Source organism: Enoplosus armatus, chromosome 11 (genome assembly GCF_043641665.1).
Source record: "Enoplosus armatus isolate fEnoArm2 chromosome 11, fEnoArm2.hap1, whole genome shotgun sequence".
NCBI classification, from domain to species: domain Eukaryota; kingdom Metazoa; phylum Chordata; class Actinopteri; order Centrarchiformes; family Enoplosidae; genus Enoplosus; species Enoplosus armatus.
This window is the reverse complement of record NC_092190.1, coordinates 14992256-15014761: the sequence shown is the minus strand read 5'-3', so window position 1 is coordinate 15014761 and position 22506 is coordinate 14992256. Positions and strand designations below refer to the sequence as shown.

Below are 22506 nucleotides of genomic sequence, written 5' to 3'. Positions count from 1 at the left end.
ATCTCATCCACGGAATGGAAACTTAACTCATATTCAACCCCTAAATCAGAACAGTTTCGTTTCATTGGGAATGGCAGAAGAAACGATCTTTGATTTCCTTCGTTGTCCTAAAGTTTCGTTTCTTAGCAAGTGGCACTTGAGCTCAGTGGAAAACGAAAGAAACTTCGTATTTGTGTTGGACCTCCCAGCCTTTATAAACAGCACAGCTAATGCAACTTCATTAGTCTCCGTGAACTTGGTAACAGCGGAGCAGATGCGACTCTTCGACTAACATGACTGAGGTACTGTCATTTTATTACTGTGTGATTAATTATTAGCATCTTTATGAGCGTCTCGTGAGTAAGTTTATAGTATGTTAAGTGCGTATAGGGAATTATGGGGGGAAATGCATGCAAAATGGATAACAGCAAGATGAAAAGATTTAATGCCACAGAAATGAATTCATGAAATAAAAAAAAACATTTTATTATCATTATATTATTACATTTTATTCAGCATCCCTGTATTTGCATTTATTTATTAGTCCATTTCCTGTTTTGTGGAGAAACATTATGCTACTTCCATGAACCAGGTGATTCATTAAACTGGACAGGCCTGTGTATACCAGAGCAGTTCGCCTCACTAATTGCAAGCGTAAACACCACAGAAATGAGTAGTTTTGAAGAGTCTACAATACTGCGGTGTGACTCAGCAAAAGTATCTAGATACTTCCCTGAATGAATTTGTGTTTGTCTGTTTCACACAGTATCCAGTAATGTCTGGTTATTTACAGTACGTTTTCAGCTTTGTAAACTTTAAAGCATTAAAACAAATATTCAGCCGTTCTAATGTACTTATGAGGTGTTTTACACAAGTCTTCTGTGTTAACTTTTTATTATCGGCAACGATTACATTGATTTCATTTGAGTTTGACGTGGATAAAAATAGTTTGTTCTGCAATGCTTGTGTCACAATACTCCGACTCTCTTACAGCATCCAACCCAGCAGGGATGAGTGCGAAGGCAAAGAAAAAAACTCGGTGAGTTGCAAGTCTATCTGAATTCACTTTCATGTGCCAACTGATGACGGTAAGATGCGGGAAAACCTGATAATCTTCTTTCATTTTGAGGGCACTGAAGCAGCATTTCAGTTACTGACACTGATTTCTTAAGAAACTTATGAAATCAATCCCCAGCCATAGGACGAGATTGCTTTCTTTTGTTTTGCACATATATGCTAGTGTTTCGCCTTATAGAAAAGAACGTTATATCAAATTCAATTGTAATTGAATTTTTGACCTTCCTAAGCACCATACATCGTATTGTACAGAACATTATTGTTGTATCAGACAGATGGATCTATGTCACATTAACCAGTAGAGACTCATAGTATTAACAAATATGTATGTACATGCTTGCTATTCACCATATCATCATCAAATCATAAGAATTTACAATGAGGTTTGGCAGATATCACTTATTTCAATCTTTTAATTCATTTTCCTGCGTGTTGATCAATTCAGTAAATTGTGAAGGCCAAAAGGATATCCCATAAACGTGCACTAGTACTGAGAGATCAAGTTGTTGTCATTGCGACTGTGTGTGTGTCTGTCAAGTCCGTCTTGTGAACACAACAAATCAAGAACAACACGCTATACAAACTTTGTATTTACTTGCAGAGTAGGTTTGATGAATAAATGTTGAAGAAATCTGTTGCATATGCAAATAGATACATAATAATGAATAATTAATTGAAACTATTATAACTAATAAGACTAAGATAGAGCTCATATAGCAAGTGCTGTCTGCTGGTGTAGAAATATTTAGCAGTTAATGCTTGATTTATGCATTATTTGACAAGCTTTTTTTGCATGACTGATTATACACAATAAGAATACATGACAATTTCATAACCACTTACACGCCCCTATACATTAGATTTGTATTAGCCTTGGAGCATGTATCTGTATAAATTCACATGCGATATACTTGTGAAAATTATAGCTCTGAATCCTTTTTATTGGCCAATAAGGAAACAACAGGTATCACTGACTTCAACTTTATGGCTAAACATTTAAGTCAAATATATGTGCTCTTCCTACCCTATTTATTTCAGGAGGACTCACCCTGTGTTGATTGAATTTTAACTCTTACTCTTCGATCCTGCTTTGTTTAGAACGTCCTTCGGGGCCACAGCACCGCCCTTCATTGACTACCTGAAAGATATTCTACGTCGATATCCAGATGGTGGACAAATTCTGAAGGTTGGTACAATGCTCTGTTAGATACTGGTCATAATAATTACTTTTAACATTTCATATTTTCTAATTGATACATAACCTACTAATAGCATCATTTACTTATACACACCTTGATTTTTGAAGTGTTTATGACCAGAATGGTTGCTAAACATGTTGATTTTGCTTATACTTATTTTGATTCCTAAAGACAGGTGATGTTATGACATTTTGGATGGGAGATATGAAAAAAATGTTTAATTGCACCATTTCCATTTGCCCTGCCAATAAAACAACAAAGGAGGTGCCACATTCAATGAACCCATTTATCACATTAGTTTTTATTCTATAAAAACTTGGATGGGCCCCAACACAGGGACCACAGATGAGCAAATGAGCTTTTAACAACATCTGGTGCAATGAATGCATTGCACATTGTCTCTGTTAAACAATAAAAGCAAAGAAATGAAGACTGTGTCTGTTTAATGTTGCTATAATAGTTGCATTCTCACAATAGAAATAAAATATAAATAATGTCTGTAGAATTTTTAAATTTTCAAAAAAAGGCAGCTTTCTGAAAGCAAAGTATTTTTATCTTTTTCTGGGACAATTTTTCCCTCAGTTTCTAAACAGATCAATGGAGCTTATTGACAGAAAATGAAATGGTACAAAATATATTTTTCTACCACAAAATGCTGGTTGTCAGAATTTGTTGTAAAGCATGATCCCTAAGTCTGTTTCACAGCAGACATTTTGACTTGTGATAATAGGAAAAGCACAGGTCTCACTAATAAAAATCACTGTAACGATGACTGCGTTATGTTCGAGTGCTGCAGTAATGCTCATGAGCCAGTATGCTCAATACCAGCACCCTGAAACTGCAGCAGCTGAATGGAATTCAGCCTTCATTAATGTTCTTAGTAACACCTGTGCTTTTACTACTGTGACAAGTCAGAAAGTCTTCTGTTAAAGAGTGTATTGTACCTTTACACTGGCTAAACAGTTGATATGAAACATGATAACACTGGGTTTGTTGCAAACAAGGAAATCATGATTTAGTTATGTCATGCACTGATGTTCTGCATTTGATTGAGTTGCCAGTTTATTAGGTACCCCCATTATTTCAGTGGAGGTAGACAATATATTAGAAATATAATGCAATAGAATTAAGCAATACTACAACTACAGCCTCCAAAATTACCATGTCAGCAGAACTGAACATGATAAACCACATAAAAGTAGGATTTATTGAAGAGCCATTGAATTAGATTTCATTAGATTTAGCCTCTGTGGGTGTACTGAATGAACTGATAACTCTGTGTATATTGGTAGTGTATCAATTTATAACTGTAATTTTAAGTCCAATAGACCTTTCTCACTTTGGACATTTGACTTGATGAACACTGGACAATTAATCACATTAATTATGGCGGCATTTCATGTGGGGAGATGTCAATCACGTGCAGTTTGTACATGCCCACACAGTCCTGAGAGGAAGTCTAATTAGGCAACATAAGTGAAAACACCTGTGTGGGTGGACTAACAGTGTGCAGTGTGTGTGTATACTAATTTGTGTAGCTCCAGCTTGGCACAGTGGCAGTAGTGCAGAGGAACATGGGAATCCTTGATTGTTAGCTTTGGTGTGCCAAACTCTGTTAATGGTTATTGTTTTTATTTGTCAACAGGAGCTGATTCAAAATGCAGATGATGCTCAAGCCACAGAAGTGGTTTTCTTGCATGATGAGAGAAGCTATGGGACTGAGAACCTTTGGACTGATGAATTGGGAGAATACCAAGGTATGCAGGATGTTTAGAGAATAGCAATGCTCTAGGGTGGTTATCAACATCTGATGTATCTTTCAACAAAAATAATAAGAGACGCAAGGCAGTCTCTGGAATATATGTCACGGCTTACATTTACAGCAGACCATGGTCACCATATTAGACAACAGACCCTAACGTTACTAAAATATTACCAAAATAACTTATGTCTGCTGATTATATGTGTACAACCTCAGCCACATTTTCTTTTTTAAACATATTTTGGGGGTGTTTTTTTGCCTTTATTAGACAGAGTGAGAGTCAAGAGGCAGACAGGAAAAATGGGGAGAGGGAGGGACACGACATGCAACAAAGGTCGTTGGCTGGAGTTGAATTGGAGACATTGCGGATATTTGGCGTACACTGTAACCATTTGGCTACCAAGGAGCTCCTCTTAAACATTTTTACTTCGCTCAATGCATGTTGGGATAGACCTCAAGCCGTTATAGGGAGAAGGAGAGAATTAATGAACAACACATGGATGTATTAACCTAATGTCATAAGTACTTTTCTCAGGAACTGAATTGTTTTGTTTTTGCAAAGGTCCTGCTCTCTACGCCTACAACAATGCAGCGTTCACTAATGATGACTGGAAAGGAATTCAGATGGCAGGGAGGAGTGTCAAGCGCAATGACCCAAACAAAGTTGGGAGGTTTGGAATCGGCTTCAACTCTGTTTACCACATAACAGGTGAAACTATGTACATTTACCACACATATACCCAATAGTCTCTGTTTAAGTTTTGGTCTTTAGAGAATATAAGTAGTAAATTAATGGGACAATATCTGTTTCACTTAATTCACAGATGTGCCAAGTATATTCAGTTCAGAGCACCTTGGCTTCATGGACCCCCAAGAAAAGATATTTGGAGAAAGAGAAGGAGGCTTCTGGTGGTCCTTGGAAAATCCAGAAGACCAAGAAGCTCTGACGAGCATGCATGATCAGTTTCAACCCTTTCGAGATATAGTTTCGCTTGTAAGCAGACAAGAGTGGTCCAAAGTCGTCACGGAGGATCAGCACTTTGACGGGACAATTTTCAGATTCCCCTTGCGCAACAAGGCATCAGATATTTCAGATAATCTGTATGACTCTGATAAGGTGGTTGAGCTTTTTGATAGCTTCATTGCTGATGCAGAGTTAAGCCTCCTGTTCCTGAAAAGTGTGACCTCTGTGTCCTTGATACACGTCAACGAACATGGCACTGTTAACACCAGACTTGAAGTGAAATCCTCAGTCCCCACAGATGTTGTTTTGGAGTCAGATGAAGAGTCAATCATTGAGGGTTCAACAAGGTTCAAATTGATAACCCTCAACTCAGAAGACCACAAAGAAACAAAGTGGCTTGTGACAACATGTACCATGAAAGAAGGCAATGTAGAAAATATTGATTCACTAGCAAAAAAGTTGAGCTTTTTCCCTCAAGTTGACTTGGCATTCCCTTGTGGTGGGAAGAGAGACTGTAGTGAGAGTAGACTGAGCTGCTTTCTCCCCCTCCCAAACAATGAATCCAACAAGACAGGGCTCCCAGTTTATGTCAACGCGTGCTTTGGCCTCACAGACAACAGAAGGCACATCAAGTGGCAAGAGGAAGACCAGAAACATGACGAACATGCTGTGTGGAATGAATTGCTGATGGAGGAGGTGCTCCCACAGGCATACCTCATGATTATTCAGGATGCCATCAAACTTGCCCAAGAATCTATTCTGCCTGTCTCATCTGTGTACGATCTGTGGCCAGATATCACCCGGATAAAGCATAAAGACAAGTGGTATGCCGTTGCTCTGGATGTTCTTCATCACATATTCAGACAGGATGTGGCTGTCCTTTCTCTTGCTAAAGATGAAAGAAAGTTTATCACTCTATCAGATGCTGTGTTCCCGTGTAATGGTCCAACAAGCCCTGAAGTACTGGCCGCCATTAAAAGGACTTTGGTTTCCAGTGGAGAAAATCTGGTAACTTTACCAGGTAGTGTTGCAAGAGCTATAAATGAGGCTTATCCACACCTCAACGCCCTAAAACATGTGACTCCAACTTTCCTAAGGGACGTTCTCAGAAGGATTGACGTGCACATCATCTCCAAAGACGACAAACTCTGTCTATTGGAGTACATTTTGAGTGATGGAAAATACAGAGAACTCAAGGGTCTTCAGCTGCTTCCGCTCAACGATGGCTCTTTCAGATCTTTCACAGACAGAGAGGAGGACACTGCTTTAATTGATAGCAATGAATTTCCAAGGTAGGGTTTTAATTTTTGGCTTTATTCTCTAGATAAAAAATGTATCATTGCTAAAGGTATGTCTACTATTAGAAATCAAGGTTATCTGGTTATAAATGTTGTTTGTCATGACCATTTTAGGCTTACAGCCATAGTAGGAAAAATCATATTTGTTATTTGGTCTGGTTTCTGTTGCTTAACACTTTGTCGTGCATAAGCAAAACAATCACTATTACCATCACTATTGCTATAATCACTATTGAATAGTGGACCAAACAATGTGGTGTGTAGCCAAGTTCATTGTCGGCTATAGGCTATAAGCAATAAGCAATAACTTATTGGAATTTTAACTTATTGAAAACTGGAATTTTGGCCACTGGGTAGCAGCGAAACAGGCTCTAAACACAATATTGACATATTGTCATTCCATAAAGTTGTTATGGTGAACATGTTAGCAAACGGCTGCCTATCTACACATCCATCAGACACAGAGCAACATAAGCATTCATTTACAGTTGTGTTTGTATCCACCTGTTGAATTTAATAGTCACTCTACCTCTATCTCTGTTTTGGTCACCCCTAACCCCTGAGGGAAATATCTGACTCTTATGTAGTTGCTAAATGCTCCACTATGTTCACCAGCTTGTCGCTAACCTTGTCTGTCTGCCAAGTGGTGGGCAGGTTGTGTACATTGGGTTTATCAGAGCTTCTTTGCAGAAAAGATCTGCCTGCTACAGCTGGAAAAGGGTTTGATGAGAGCATTGCGATTGAATCAAAACAGTAAAGGTGCTGCCCAGAAATGAAAAACAATGAGCTGAAAGATGCTAAAGTGCTCAGTAGAACTGAGGGGAGCTTCAGAGTTGGGTAATCATTTTCTGTGTGTTTGTCATTACGAGTGACCCCTTGCCAATCAAGCATTTAATTTGATCCATTGTTGATATAAAAATATTGATTAGTGCAATTTCAACTATGCTACTATGGAGAAGGTTAATACCAGTCTCAAATGCCCTAATTATACATGCATGGCTTGTATATACATATGATTTGTTCCAGACCTTATAAAACACCACAGATGTGGCTCAGATGTTTTCCATGATCTCCAGGAATGCTGTACTTATATACCTATATACTCTTAGAAGTACCACAAGTTATTATTTACTGTAATTTAAAGCAATTACATCCGTTAACATGTTGGCAGTTGTTCACCAAATTCTATTTTAGGATCATTAGTACTGATCAACTCACGCTTACTTGCTTCAGTATATTATTTATTATATTATTTTATTTGTGTTGGATTGGATTTAGATTGTTAAAGAATATCTGTGTTTTGGTCACTCAATGTACACTAAAATGATATACAAATGTCCTTGTTTTTGTTACATGCACACTGAACAAACTTATCCTTTGTGCAGAGCCTTGCTACCAAGCTGCAATCACCTCTTCATCCCAGATGATCTCAGTCCGTCCTGCAGTACCCACCTGAAAGAACTGTCCAGGAAAAGTAGGAATGCCATTTTTTAGAATACAGTGATTTAAAAGTTGTCATCTGCATGTTTTCACACTACATATACATATATTTATGTATATTTGTTTTCCCCAAATATCAATTTTTCAGATTTATTCAAGGTCATCAACATTGATGCAGACCGAGTGGCTGAATATACGAGGAGGTATTTGCCACAGGACTGGAAGCAGGTGAGGACAGGACTTGTTCTCTGGGACACCAGCAGCAGTCAACATCCACCTTTAGACTGGCTCCAAGAATTCTGGAAATTTCTCAACACTCATTTCAAAGAGTTAAGTAATTTCACTGGAATGCCATTAATACCAGTAAGTTCTCTGACGGTCAGTCAGCCTGTATCACTAGCAAGAATACAGCAGAACACAACCCTCATTTTTCAGAAAAGCAAGGAGATGAACTTGCCAGAACAAATAGCTCAGTTGGTGAACAAAGTCGGTGGCACAGTGGTGAGAGAAAACAATTGGCTCAAGCACGAAGACCTAGACTCTTATGTGCTGTGCCCATCTCCAAGGAGTGTCATGAAAGTCTTGGTGAATTTAGATTCTCAGCATCTCACCAGAGAACTCGAAACTGCCTCTCACAGCGAACGAGAAGAACTGAAAGATTATCTCTCTCGTCTGGATTCTCTCTCAGTCAGTGAGAAAGATTTACTCTTAAAGTTGCCTCTGTTTCAAACCATGAAAGGATCCTGTGTTGCACCTCTATCAAAACAGGCTGTGCTTCTAATTTCTGGTCTAAAAGTACCAACAGATCTCCCTATGCCTGATTCAGTTGTGCAGTGTGCAACTGAGGCTGATCGCAGACTGTTACAGCTGCTCAAAGTAGATCTCTTGAACACAGCTGAAGCAGCCAATCTCCTCATCGACTGTATTGAGAGAGGGGCTTACAGAAAAGAAGACACTGAAAAAATCATGACTTGGATTTTACAGCATGGTATGATCCTTTTCTCTCAAAATCAGACCTTGAAACGCAGATGTAAAGACTTGAGCTTCATTGAAGTGAATGGAGAGCTTGAAAAGGCCTCAAGCTTTTTTGATCCAGGAATTCAAACTTTTAAAGTAATTTTTGAGTCAGATTTCTTCCCCCCACCTTTATACACTCACACACCACAGATGCTTCAAAGCCTAACAGATCTAGGATTGCTAAATAAAGAAATAGATGTGTCACCTGAGCACTTGTTGCATGCCGCCACACGGATTAACGAACTGCATGTTAACTCTCAAACTGATGCTCTCAAAAGAGCTCAGGTGCTCTTGAAAATGTTGGATACTAATGACCTACTGTCAAAGTTTTCTCATGAGCAGCTTGATCGCCTCAAAAAGCAAAAATGGGTCCCATGTGCTATACCCAGTAATGACAAAAAACACTGCAAAGACAAATCTCAGAAAAGTTGTTTCTTCTGTCCCGATGAAATAAGATATTCTAAGTACCAGAACATTGTTGGGCATGTAATGCCACTGGTGGGAGAGTTAAGTGACAAAGTCAGCAGACTTGGTCTCAAACGCGTACCCCCACCTGAAAAAGTGATAGAGAATTTGTCAGTCTTGACATCAAAAGCACAGAAAATGGTTGATCCTGACACAAATGTAGATTTCAAAACAAAGTTGTACAGCATTTACAAACACATGCAAGACCACATACCTGAATTTGCAACAATATTGAACAAGGACACACGCTGGCTATGGAGCCGCAACCAGTTTGTATCACCACAGGATCTGGTTCTAGACTACCCACGTGATCTAGATCTGAGCTCTTACATTGGGAAGGTGCCAAATGAATTTCTGCCATACAAGAGGTTGCTTCAGGAGTTTGGCCTGAGAACATTGCTTTCAGATGAAGAAATTGTTGGCATTCTTCATTCTATCCAGCAAGCCATTGAAGGAAGGCAACAGCCATTTGCAAGTTCTTCTGAGATAAAAGTGTCAATAGAAATTCTTAACTGGCTGTGGAGAGAGAGGAAGACTGTTCTTGACGACATCCCGGTGCCAGTCCTCATAGAGGGTGAACAATATACCCTTAAACCACTGTCAACAGCAGTCTTCTGTGACGTAAGCAAAAATGGGTTGAAAGAACTTAAGTGCAGTCAGGAGGAAATTCATGTCGTACATGAGGAAATCCCAAAAGCAACAGCTGAATGGTTGAACATCAGATTTCTCAGCACCTACATCCTTGCTCCAGAGTTAGTGGGGATTGAACAGTGTGGACAGTCTGAACCAATAACAACAAGGATTAAAAACATTCTTAAAGAGTATGATGAAGAAAGTGACATCTTCAAAGAGCTCATTCAAAATGCAGAGGATGCTGGGGCAGAAGCCTGTAAATTCTTGGTCGATTTCAGAGTCCACAAAGCTGCCCCTGAAAGTCTCATTGACCCTGATATGACCCTTTGTCAGGGACCTTGTCTTTGGGCATTTAATAATGAGCAGTTCACAGCAGCGGATTGGGAAAATATTGTCCGAGTTGGCTCTGCCTCGAAGGAAAACAAGGTGAAAAAAATTGGAAAGTTTGGACTTGGATTCAATACTGTGTATCATGTGACAGATGTTCCTTCCATCCTCAGTGGCAACAGTCTTCTCATTCTTGATCCAAATGTAACTCACCTTAAGAAGCACATCAAACATAAAACAAATCCTGGAATCAAGCTGGATCTCTCTCAGCAGCGACTTTTTCATTGGTTTCCTGGTCAGTTTGGACCATATGAACGCATTTTTGATTGTAATTTCACCAGACAAAGTACCCCTGAACCCTATCCCGGAACTCTTATCAAACTACCTTTCCGAACTGAAGAAGAGGCTCTCAAGTCAGAAATAAGCACAAAGGTGTATCACAAACACAATATCATCACTTTTCAACAGCACTTTACTGAAAAATCACAAACTCACTTGCTGTTTCTGAAGAACATCAATACATTATCTCTACAAAGTATCTCAAACGATGTATCAACTCCACCAAGACCTGACGAAATAGAAACCGTTCTCACTGTCTCCAAAACCACTGTGAGTACAATGAGGATTCCTGATGATACCAATGTGTCAAAGCAGCATCAAGCTGAGAAATCATTGATGAAACTTGATGGAAAATGCAAAGAGGTCATTGACTGCTGCACAGTCAACATTGTCCAAATAACCAGTCAGCAATCTGGTCTAACTGAAGTCCAGTCCTGGCTCCTGTACAACTGCTTTGGGACACATCAGTCTTTAAAAATGTCCCTTCAAGAAAATAAGCAAGCCAAGTTCTCTTTGCCCATCGGGGGGATCGCTGTGCCTTTGAAAAATGATCCAGACACTGGGAAACTGGCCTCATTACAAACAGATCTTGTTGGACAGGCATTTTGCTTCCTTCCTCTTTCCATTCACACAGGTCTTCCAGTCAATGTAAATGGAACATTTGCTGTAACAAGCAACCGAAAAGGTCTATGGGAGAGTGGAGTGAAACATGACTGGAACAAAGCCCTTCTTCAGGATCCTGTAGTGACCGCATATGTAACTGCACTCTTGGTACTAAAGAAAATGTATGAAAACAAGCAACTGGAAATGTACTGTTATCACAACTTTTGGCCTGATAGAGAGAAAGTGAGTGAAACTTTCAAGCCTTTGGTGGATGCATTTTACTCTGCTATTGCCCAGCACTCTATTGGCCCAGAGCTATTTAGTGATGGAGAACAGTGGTGCTCAATGGACAATGCCATATTTCTACATGAGAGCATTGAAGAGGATAGAGACATTTGTGCACTTGCAGTGCAGGTGTGCAAGAAACATGTAAAAGCACCCAACCTTGTTGTTCCTCTCCCACTGTGGTTGAGAAATGGCTTCAAACAGGCTGGCCTAGAAAAGGTTTTACAGAACAGAACATGGAACTGGGAAAGGTTTTACCAAGAAGCAGTGTTTAACAACCTTGGTACCATGGACCATAAGAGTAGAGATACTTTTATAATGCATGCAATTGACCTCAGTATCAAAGAAATTGACAATCTACTGGTCCACTATCCTTGCATCCCCACAACAGGCGGGCAGCTCCAGTATATCAAGAAACTTGTGAATCCAACAGGGAAAGTGGCCTGTCTTTTTGAACCGGAAGAGGGACGCTTGCTTGGTGGTACCAAAAATGACTTTTGCTCCCCCAAAAGGATTCAACGCTTGTTGGAACTTGGAATGGCAAATGATCATCTTCCTTTGCGAGACATCACAGAGAAAACAGCCACAATTACCAAAACCTGGAGCATTGACAAAAAGAAAGCATATGGGCATTTGAAGTGCCTTCTTGAACTTATGAAGAATCACATGTATGATGAAGGTCTCCACTGGGAAACACTGAGGATGACTGAATTTCTCCCAGCGTTTTACCCCGGTGATACAAAAATGGAAAGAAATCCAACACTTAGAAGGCCCACTGATATTTTTAGTGACAAATGCTCCCTACTCGTTAACATGACACAGCCCGTGCTGGATCATGCCAATCTGAAAATACACAACACTGATCCAGTTCTGCAAATGTTGGGAGTTCATAACAGTCCAAAGCCTGAGACAGTGCTTCAGCAGCTGCAAGAAGCATGTAAGCAATCTCAATCCATTGACAGATCCATGCTTCACAAAATAGCATATGAATGCTATAAGTTTCTGGATCAGTGGCTCAGTGATTCTGGGAATTCCACTGTCATTTCACAGAGGGCAAATTCATTCCCATTCATTCTTGTTGGCAATACATTTGTAAATGTGAACCGTGTAGCAGAAAATGAGCAATTTGAGGCAAAACCCTATCTCTATGTGCTTCCACCTGCCTTCACTTGTTTCAGGGGGCTCTGGGAAAGTGTAGGTGTTGAAAAACACTTTACAATCAGTCAGTTTCTGACTGTGCTCCAGGAATTGCACTTTAAACATGGTAACAAGCCCCTGCCAAAGAGTGATCTATCAATGTGTCTCACAATTTTAAACAAAGGGATATATGAGGCAAAAGAGAAAACCACAGATGACTGTCTGATACCCAATATACATGGTGTTTTACAACCTGCAAGTGAGATGTTTTACAATGACAGCCCATGGATGCCAGTCGCTTCAGGTGTCACATTATGCCACGAGAATATCCCACGTGTAACAGCTCGCCACTTTGGAATCAAAACTACCAGGCATCATACTCTGCAAAACCATGTAGTTGAGAACATATCACCATTTGCTTTTAAGTTTCAACAGCAGGAGCAACTAACTGTTCGAATTAAAAACATAATTTCAGCTTATCCATCAAAGAAGGATATCCTTAAAGAGCTTATCCAAAATGCTGATGATGCAGAGGCAACAGAAATTCACTTTGTTTGGGATAAACGACAACATGGCAAAGAAAAAACATTTGGAAAGAAATGGAACCAACTGCAGGGTCCAGCACTGTGTGTGTTCAACAACAAAGTGTTTTCTGATGCTGACCTGGCTGGCATTCAACAGCTGGGAGAAGGAGGAAAGCACAACTCTCCAGGGAAGATAGGAAAATATGGAGTGGGATTCAACTCTGTTTACCATCTCACTGACTGCCCCTCAATCCTTACTGGAGATAAATTACTCTGCATTTCTGATCCCAATCAAAAATACATTGAAAGTCATTCAGACAAACCACCAGTTGGCACTGGTTATAAACTAGCTGACACTTTCAAGAACATGTACATGGATGTATACAAATCCTTTCTTCCAGACAAATTTTCTCTTACAGAGGGCACCATGTTCAGATTACCTCTAAGGGTGGGTACCATGGCAAACAGCTCTAAAATATCACAGCAGGGAGTCACTGACCGTGACATGAAAGAACTCTGCTCTGCCCTCTCTGAAGATCCTGAAGGACTAATTCTGTTTCTGAAAAACATCTGCAAAATAGAAGTCCATGAAATCAATGAACATTCAGAAGAACTCAAAACCATCTTCATGGTTGAAAAAAGTATACCAAAGACAAACAGAGAAGGAAAGGATGCCTTTGTCAAACTTCAAAAAATTGCGCTTCAATCTGACAAAACAGTAACACCGCACAAGGCCATTTATGGAGCCAAGATTTCAACCTCAGATAAAAGACAAAGTAAATGGATAATTGCAGATCAGTTTGGCACATTCAGAAACAGTGGGGAAAGAGAAATAACATCAGACAAACTTTACCAAGCAGCAATAGCGGCGCGTTTGAGCTCAAAGAGTTCAGAATCCAGCCATATGGATTGTATTGGAGCAGCCTTTTGTTCACTTCCTTTGCCAGGGAAAACTGGACTGCCAGTGCATGTCAATGCAAACTTTGAGGTCGATTCTGCCAGGAGAAGCCTTTGGAAAGAAGATGGGCAAAGTCTAAAATCTGACTGGAATGAATCTTTGAAACAGAATGTCATTGCTCCACTGTATGCAGATCTCCTTCATTACATTAGCCGTAACATTGCAGGAAAGAAAGTCTCTTCTACACATATTGAGTCATACTTGTGTTTTTGGCCAACAGTGTCCCAAAATGTTGGTCAGGATTGGCATGAAATGATACATGAGGTATACAGATCAATCAAAGAAAGAGGCCTTAATGTGATTCCAGTGTTGAGGAGTTCAACACGTACAATTGCAAACCGAGAATTTAAGGAGTACTCTTATGAATGGTGTAATGTCAGAGAAACTGAATCAACTAAGGCACCCTACCTGACACATCCAGCAAGTGACGAGATTAATGCCATTTTGGAAGATCTTGGAATGGCATTGGTTCCTTTTTCCATGAAAAAAGTTTGGAATGGTTTCAACTCTGCTGGTGTCAAAGTGAAAGATGTGAATCCTTCAACTGTTCAGACTTTCCTGAGAGAAAAACCCCTCAATGACCCAGCACAAACAAATAAGGATTTACCCCTGCCCATAACTGCCACTCTGATCAGAGATGAAAAAAGGTGTTCAAAGCTCTTGAATTTCTGCTTAAAAGATTTCCACTTGAAAAGGGTCACCATGGACGATTCCAGTTTAGTCAAAGGGCTTCCACTTCTTCTCACAAGAGATAAAGTTTTGAGAGTGTTTAACTCCAAATCTCCCAAGCTGATATCAGGATATGAGAGTCTGTTCTTCACAAAGGAGGACCACTTTGCAGATTATCAGACCAACAAAGACTACATTCATATTCTACAAACTTTCAACCTTGTCAAAAGTTTGACAGTTCCCTGTGCAGCGGAATATCTGAAACCATTAATTCAGCATCTTCTTAAGAACTGTGAAGTTGATCCACACAGCGGTCTTCATGTCCCAAACGAGACGATGAGGAAGTGGTTGAAATCACTTTGGAAGTTCTTCACAAGTCAAATGAAACCTGCAACATCTAGTGGTGATAGACAAAGTCTGACATTAAGTGATGTGCGACAGCTCTTCAATAACTGTTGCATTTTACCTGTTGTGTGTCCAAGGTTAAACAACATGCGCTTCCTGCAAACAATGAAAGACATGCCAAGTGTGATTCAGTTCGCCTCAGACAGTGACATATCAGGCATCCTCTTTAAACTTGGTTTCATGCAGCTTGACAGCGTATTCTTCTCTGAGATGCATGCACAGGAACGTTTAATGTTACATCCTGAACTTATGGATGTGAATGATAAGAGCTCTGTGTTAGATGAGGTCTACATCAAGCATTCAGAGTTTTCCCGGCTTTCCACTGATGAGATGAAAGAGCTTCAGGTTTTCCTGCAGTCTGGAGTATCCAAGGCAAAAGACAAACAAGAGTATAAGAGGAAGCTCAAATCTTTACCATTATTTGAAACAATACAAGGTACCCGAGTGAGGATCGATGGACCTAAAGAGGTATTTATCCTGAACAGCACATATTCAATGAAATTTCCAAATTTGTTCATCCTGTCTGACAGCAACAGCATTTTTCTCCAAAACAATCCAGAGAACTACAGTCTGTCACAAACATTGAACATCCCAATCCTGACTGATTTGGATTACTTCATGAAGTTCATTCTGCCCGTTGTACACAAACTTGCAGAGGTGCAGCTGCTTCCCTGCCTGAAATTGTTACTGCATTTGGATTATTCTCAGTATAAGGACAAAATCATCTCCTCATTGAAGACAGTGAAATTGATTTGCAATTCTCAAGGCAGACTGGAGACAGCATCATACTACTTTGATGAGAGTGTCATGCTTTACAAGACTATGTTGCCCCAAGAGAGATTTGTACCTGAGAGATTTTGGACTGAGTTGTCTGAGGGAAATCCACACACATCAATGCGATCAAAAGAGTTACTCAGAGAACTTGGAATGAAGCATGTTGTGTCAAAAGATGAAATAATACATTTTGCACACCAGATAGAATCAGAAGCAAAAGGAAACTATCCACTTGACGAGGTGAAACAGAAATCATCAGTACTTTTCGGAGCAGTCTTGAATGAAGACAAAAATAAAGAGGAAAAGTTGCTGGAAAGTATAGCTGACATCAAGTTCATTTTTCCTGTGAAAATTCGAAAAGAACTGTGCAACTATCACCAACCATTTGCTGCTGAGAGAACTGCTGTTAAAATCAGAGGATCTTTGATGGAAAGCGATCCTAAGCATCAAGAACTGATTTGGTCTTCAATGCCAATTATACATCTGCGAGTTTATAAGTCAAAGAAGCTCCTACAAATGATGAAAGATGCAGGAGCTCATGAACAACCACCTCCACACTGTGTAACCAGCAACATGGCAAACATCTGTCAGTCGCCCTGTAAAACTGACCAGTTGATCAAAACCCGTGCTAATGTGTTTCGAAGTTCGTATGCCTACCTGCAAGCAAACAAGTTTGAAGGTAAACCACTGGCTGGGCTTCCTGTTGTGTTGGTTGAAAAAGACACGGAAATTGTGAAGACTGATGATGCTTCTCTGTCAATCCCTTATGACCGTGATTTCAGACCATATTTGTACAGCATTTCTCCACAGGATGTCCTGTTTGCAGACTTCTTCAAGAAAATTGGTGTAAAGGACAAAGCTACTACAGTGCAGTATTGTAATGTTCTGGCAGCAGTGTACGCTGATTCCTGTGAGAAACCACAACTAAACCCAAACCAACTGAAAACTGTGAAACGTGCTGTTGAGCAGTTTTTTCTGTCAGTCAAAACTCAAGGAAAACAGTCCTTTGTTGACGATGTAAAGACTTTGTATCTTCCTGCAGTAGATGGTAAATTATACCCATCATGCACACTGTACTACAATGACACAGTGTTTGAGACCAAAAGGTTAGAAGAAGCGCTGGAGAACAAGTTCCTGTTGCTTGAGAAACTCAGTGAATGTCATTTGGGCCGTGACATCTATGAGCATCATCGGTTGCTGCAATTGCTGCCTCAGAAATTTCAGCCTAAAATGCTGTCTCAACTCACTGAGGAGAAAGTAGTGGACTCACACATGCAGCTTTGTGAGCTTGAGCCTGACTGTGAATTTAGTGGATGGTTTGACAAACATCTGTCCTCAGTAGTGTTTACACATGGACTGATATGTCTTATCAGAGAGCAGTCTCAGGGAGAAATCACACAAAAGGATGCGACTGACATGTGCAAGAAGACTTTTGGCAGTATTCAGATTATCTGCTGCAAAAGCCTGAAAACGAAGCTTTGGCTGGATAAAGTGCCGCTACACAAAACTGCCACTGAAACGGATGTTTTTGTCAAGCGAGAGCAAGAAGGTTGCATCTTTTACTTGAAACACAACAATGACATGGGTGCTAAGGTGATAAATGACATCAATATGACATTGACAAAGGAGATTAATGCTCTTTTAGGTCACAGAATTGCATCAATTCACCTCCCAGTCCTCGGGCAACTTCTCACGTGTGACAGTCTGCAAGACGTTCAGAAAACTCTGGCTAAGAATGGGATCCATGACAGTGCTGAAACTGAAAGCTTCCTCCTCAATCCCCCAGCCCCTGGGACAGATATTCCAGAAGAATGGCATGATTCCTTAGACATGAACATCCTCAATAACTTTGAAGAGGGAGAATATGTTGGCTACAACATCAAAACCAAGTATATTTATGCAGTTATTGTTGAAGAACTGCCTGGGCACTCTGGACAATATTCACGGAGATACAAAATAGACATTGGTGAAGATGAGCCAATTGAAGTCAGTTGTCTTGACCTGTATCAGTTTAAAAGACAAAAGAAGTCAGAACCTGGCCGGAGGACATGTACATCTGCTGAAGCTTCTTGCATGGAGCTGGAGCCACTAGCAGGAGCTGTGCCACATTCTTCTCAATCATCAGCTACAAGCTCCTCATCTACACGATCCTCACCGGCCTCTATTGACGAAGCTAAAAGGGAAATTGACAAATGCTTGACAGAGATCTGGACTCTTGCTGAGGAGGATAGGCATAAAGCCATCAAACGACTGTACCTTAGATGGCATCCTGACAAAAACCCTGACTGTGAATCTCTCGCCACTGAGGCATTCAAATACTTGCAGAATCGTATTGAAGAACTGAGCAAAGGCAAGGGCAAAACTACAGGTTCGTCCCCTAGAAGGGGAAATTCAAATTTCAGCGACTCAGATTTCAGCGATTTCTTTAAGCAATGGAATCAGGAGGCCAGGCATCACCGAAATGGCCGAGAGAGTTTCTCTAGAGGCCACCAGTCCTACAACTTTTGGACCCATAATGAAAATGTCCCGAAGCCAAACAGAGAGGAGGCCCAGCGCTGGTGTAGACAGGCTCGCTGTGATCTCAATGCAGCTTCCAAAGACATTGATGGGGGGAGCACAGAGTGGTGTCTGTTCAAAGTCCACCAAGCAGTGGAAAAGTCTCTCATAGCTGCAGAGTACAAAAGACATGGTCATCATCCCACCAGCAGCTCCATTTCAGCCATGGCTGCACAAGTTTCCCTCAACAACCTCCAACTGAGAGCTCTGCCTCGAATTGTGGAAAATCTGAAGACGCTAGGAGTGGACGCCAAAAAGACTCAGTATCCCCAATACCATCCATTTCCCCACATTCCAAATGGACAGTTCAAATCAGAGAACGGAGTGTTAGCAATCACCAAGGCATCTGACCTTCTCGGTAAAGTAGAGGCATATGTGAATTAGGGATTCAAGACAAACACGACATGAAGACGTCATGTTTTTTGATATATTAAAAATGCTGTTAGCCATATTGTGATTTTGAAACATTATCATGAACAAAACAATGGTATCATTTGTTTAACAGACATAAGCATATGACGGTGTTATGAAAATTCTGAAATGAAGTTTCTTTACTGAAGACCAATCCATATATCACGATATGACTTTATTATGAAAGTACAAATATCAAAGGTTTTTTTGTAATTTAAAAATGTATAACTACTTACTGAAGATCTATATAATCAATGTCTGACTTTGTTTTGAAAATGCAAATGTACTTTTTTTGCAGTGTCGTTAACTTTTATAACTACTTACAAATGATCAATACAATCACTGTATGACTTTGTTATGAAAATGCAAATATCTATGTTTTTTCTTTTCAGCAATGTTGTAAACATTTATAATTCATTACTGAGGGTCAATATAATTACTGTTCAACCTTGTTATGGTTCGTTATCATTTATTACTACTTACTGAGGATCTATATAATCACTGTCCCGACTTTGTTTTGAAAATGCAAATACATTTTTTTTGCAATGTTAACATTTATAACTACTTACAATACTATCACTGTATGACTTTGTTATGAAAATGCAAATATCTGTTTTTTCTTTTTTGCAATGTAAACATTTATAATTAATTGCTGAGGATCTATATAATCACTGTTCAACCTTGTTATGGTTCGTTATCATTTATTACTACTTACTGAGGATCTATATAATCACTGTCCCGACTTTGTTTTGAAAATGCAAATACACTTTTTTTTGCAATGTTAACATTTATAACTACTTACAATACAGTCACTGTATGACTTTGTTATGAAAATGCAAATATCTATGTTGTTTCTTTTTTGCAATGTTGTAAACATTTATAATTAATTGCTGAGGATCTATATAATTACTGTTCAACCTTGTTATGGTTCGTTATCATTTATTACTACTTACTGAGGATCTATATAATCACTGTCCCGACTTTGTTTTGAAAATGCAAATACACTTTTTTTTGCAATGTTAACATTTATAACTACTTACAATACAGTCACTGTATGACTTTGTTATGAAAATGCAAATATCTATGTTTTTTCTTTTCAGCAATGTTGTAAACATTTATAATTCATTACTGAGGGTCAATATAATTACTGTTCAACCTTGTTATGGTTCGTTATCATTTATTACTACTTACTGAGGATCTATATAATCACTGTCCCGACTTTGTTTTGAAAATGCAAATACACTTTTTTTTGCAATGTTAACATTTATAACTACTTACAATACAATGACTTTGTTTTGAAAATGCAAATATCAAAGTATTTTTTTGTTAGTTTTATTCTCTTTGGAATAAAGAAAATGGAAAAAAATGAAATTCAATCAAGGATTTATTGGACTGCAATTCCTGTTTCACATTTTCACATGTCCACATATGTGGCCAGGGGTAGGCACTTAATTTCAGTAACTAGTGAGTTTGTTTGATTATTACTTCCTCTGTCCTTTTCCAGAGGATGGATGTGTATGTTCAATGTTTCTTAAAAGTAATGTAGTAAAATAATACTTTTGATTGTGTATGATGTGATATAGCTACCACCCCTGGGTTTGCCTGTTTGCCAAGGGCACTAAAAACATAAATGCTGAATAAACATTAGATCCTTTAAAAAAACAAAAAACTACCGTCCTTATCTGAACCATTTCACCATACAACATATTAGTTCAAGAAGCTTTAAGTGAAAGAGAACTGAACTGAAATGTGTGTTCAGTGGGGCCTCCGATTGTAGAATTTAAAAGTAAATTGACTTGACTTAAAATATTCTTATTGGACAGGACACCTGGATGTTCAGTGAAGTGAAGACAAACATTTCAAGTTAAAAGTACTTTTTTTATTCATTAAGAAATCAGGTTATGAAAATAATGACAACTAACCATATATCAGACAAATGTATCTCTCCATGTTAACAACAAAAGTTTGCTCTGGAGCATGTGACATCTCAGTCAGTCCGCTGAGCATAACTGTCTTCTCCTTGTGCTCGGAGTGTGCTTCGTCTCATCCTGGAAGTGGCCAGTTCCCGCTGTTCTTTCATACTATAAAAATGTTTCCAAGGCTTTTACATGTCTCTTCCCAATGTCCACACATGAGAATACATTTCAAATAATTTTTGTTTGTTAGGGAGAAGTTCACATATATACCAGATTCAGTCTTTGTGTTATGCTTCCTGTTGTCTCCTCTATCTATTAATAATTTACACAAAACCTGTACATAATTACAGCAGGTGCCCATCTCTAAAGGGATGTGCACATAGAAAACAAGAAGCAACACACAGTGAAGCGAATCTTTACAAAGTCAATGTGGTAAGGTGGGAGGTTAAGGTGTTACGAGCATATTAGACACTTGCCTCTTACAGTACATGCGACTAACAACATTTTTCAACTCTCATTCAACTTTATGGCACTCGAAATGAGACTGACATTCTGCATCAAACCCATACCAACTATAATTCCTTACAGTCTTTTGCTATAAAACACACATTCAACACAACTGACAATAGGGACAGACATTATTTAAAATATTTATGGAGCAAGTGTCTGTTTGTAATGGCTGATGTTAGGATCAAGTATATTCATCTTAGCCAAAAAGATGAAAGACTTTTGGTGCAATAAGAGCAGGATTTACCATACCAACCTCCCTCTGCATAATCCCTCCCTATCCAACAGCTAATAAATGTCACAAAATTATGTCAAACAGGAGCTGGGACAGGAACAGGCGTCTGAAAAAACACTTAAGGCTTAATTCATATCATTTAGCACGTTGCTAATAGCAAGCAACGATTATTTTCCTCACCATTTCATGACTTCGAATGATCGGCACTTCCTGTCTGCAGTCATTCAAAGCAACATCTTTCATGTCACTCATATTGCATTTTGTTCAGATAAAACAATAACTATATTACACATTTTAGATACAGAAAAGAACGAGATTGAGTCAAACCACGACATTATTTCTAAATGTTACTGACACTACAAACTAAAGGACTAAACAAACAACCCAAACTGCCCATCCTTCAACACCACTGCCGTGTGCTTCTTTGTTGATGCAATAACATGATCTGAATGGAGCTGGAGCACATAAAATCAGGGTTCACTTTAGGGTGCATCCCATACATGGAATGACAATGTACGTGAGATAGACTTGCAGTGGCACAGGAGGCTCTGTGAACATGAAACATGTCAGGGTTTGTTTGAACCAGGGTTAGGGTACTGGCATCAGTCCTGTTCTATGGCACATGTGTATGGCAAACACACCTAACATTCAGAATTTTGGAGACCGACAAAAGTAAATTATGTTAATGGCACAGTGTAGTATTATACGTTAACTGCCTGCTGTACTGCTATCAGGTGTCCTGGGTTTAGATGCTCTATCATACATACAAAACTCACTTCATTTAAAATATTATTTGTTGAGGCAAGAAATAACGGGGAGAAACAGACATGAGGTTTGTGTCCATCTTATTTTTCTTGGAATTTCTCTCCATTTTGCTGTGAAGTTTTGCATCCACGTTGCTTTCATATTTCCCCTCAGAAGAGGGCAGCTCGCTGTCTTTCAACAGAAACCGCACTGACACCGGGCCCCATATTTACTGTCCTGCTGTCTCCTGTTGTGTAATAAGCCACATGGAGGGGTAACCCT

At 39.3% G+C, this 22506-nt stretch overlaps 1 protein-coding gene across 1 annotated transcript; it reads left to right on the top strand.

The window, feature by feature from the left end:
• Nucleotides 1-234: 234 nt before the first annotated feature.
• On the top strand, nucleotides 235-18983 carry sacs2 (sacsin molecular chaperone 2). The gene is made up of 9 exons (XM_070914540.1): nucleotides 235-281; nucleotides 973-1018; nucleotides 2155-2242; nucleotides 3901-4012; nucleotides 4580-4726; nucleotides 4842-6273; nucleotides 7665-7753; nucleotides 7868-18223; nucleotides 18266-18983. Exons 2-9 carry the CDS (start codon nucleotides 990-992, stop codon nucleotides 18793-18795), a joined length of 12783 nt encoding a protein of 4260 aa, XP_070770641.1. The 5' UTR covers nucleotides 235-281; nucleotides 973-989; the 3' UTR covers nucleotides 18796-18983.
• The last annotated feature ends 3523 nt before the right edge of the window (nucleotides 18984-22506 follow it).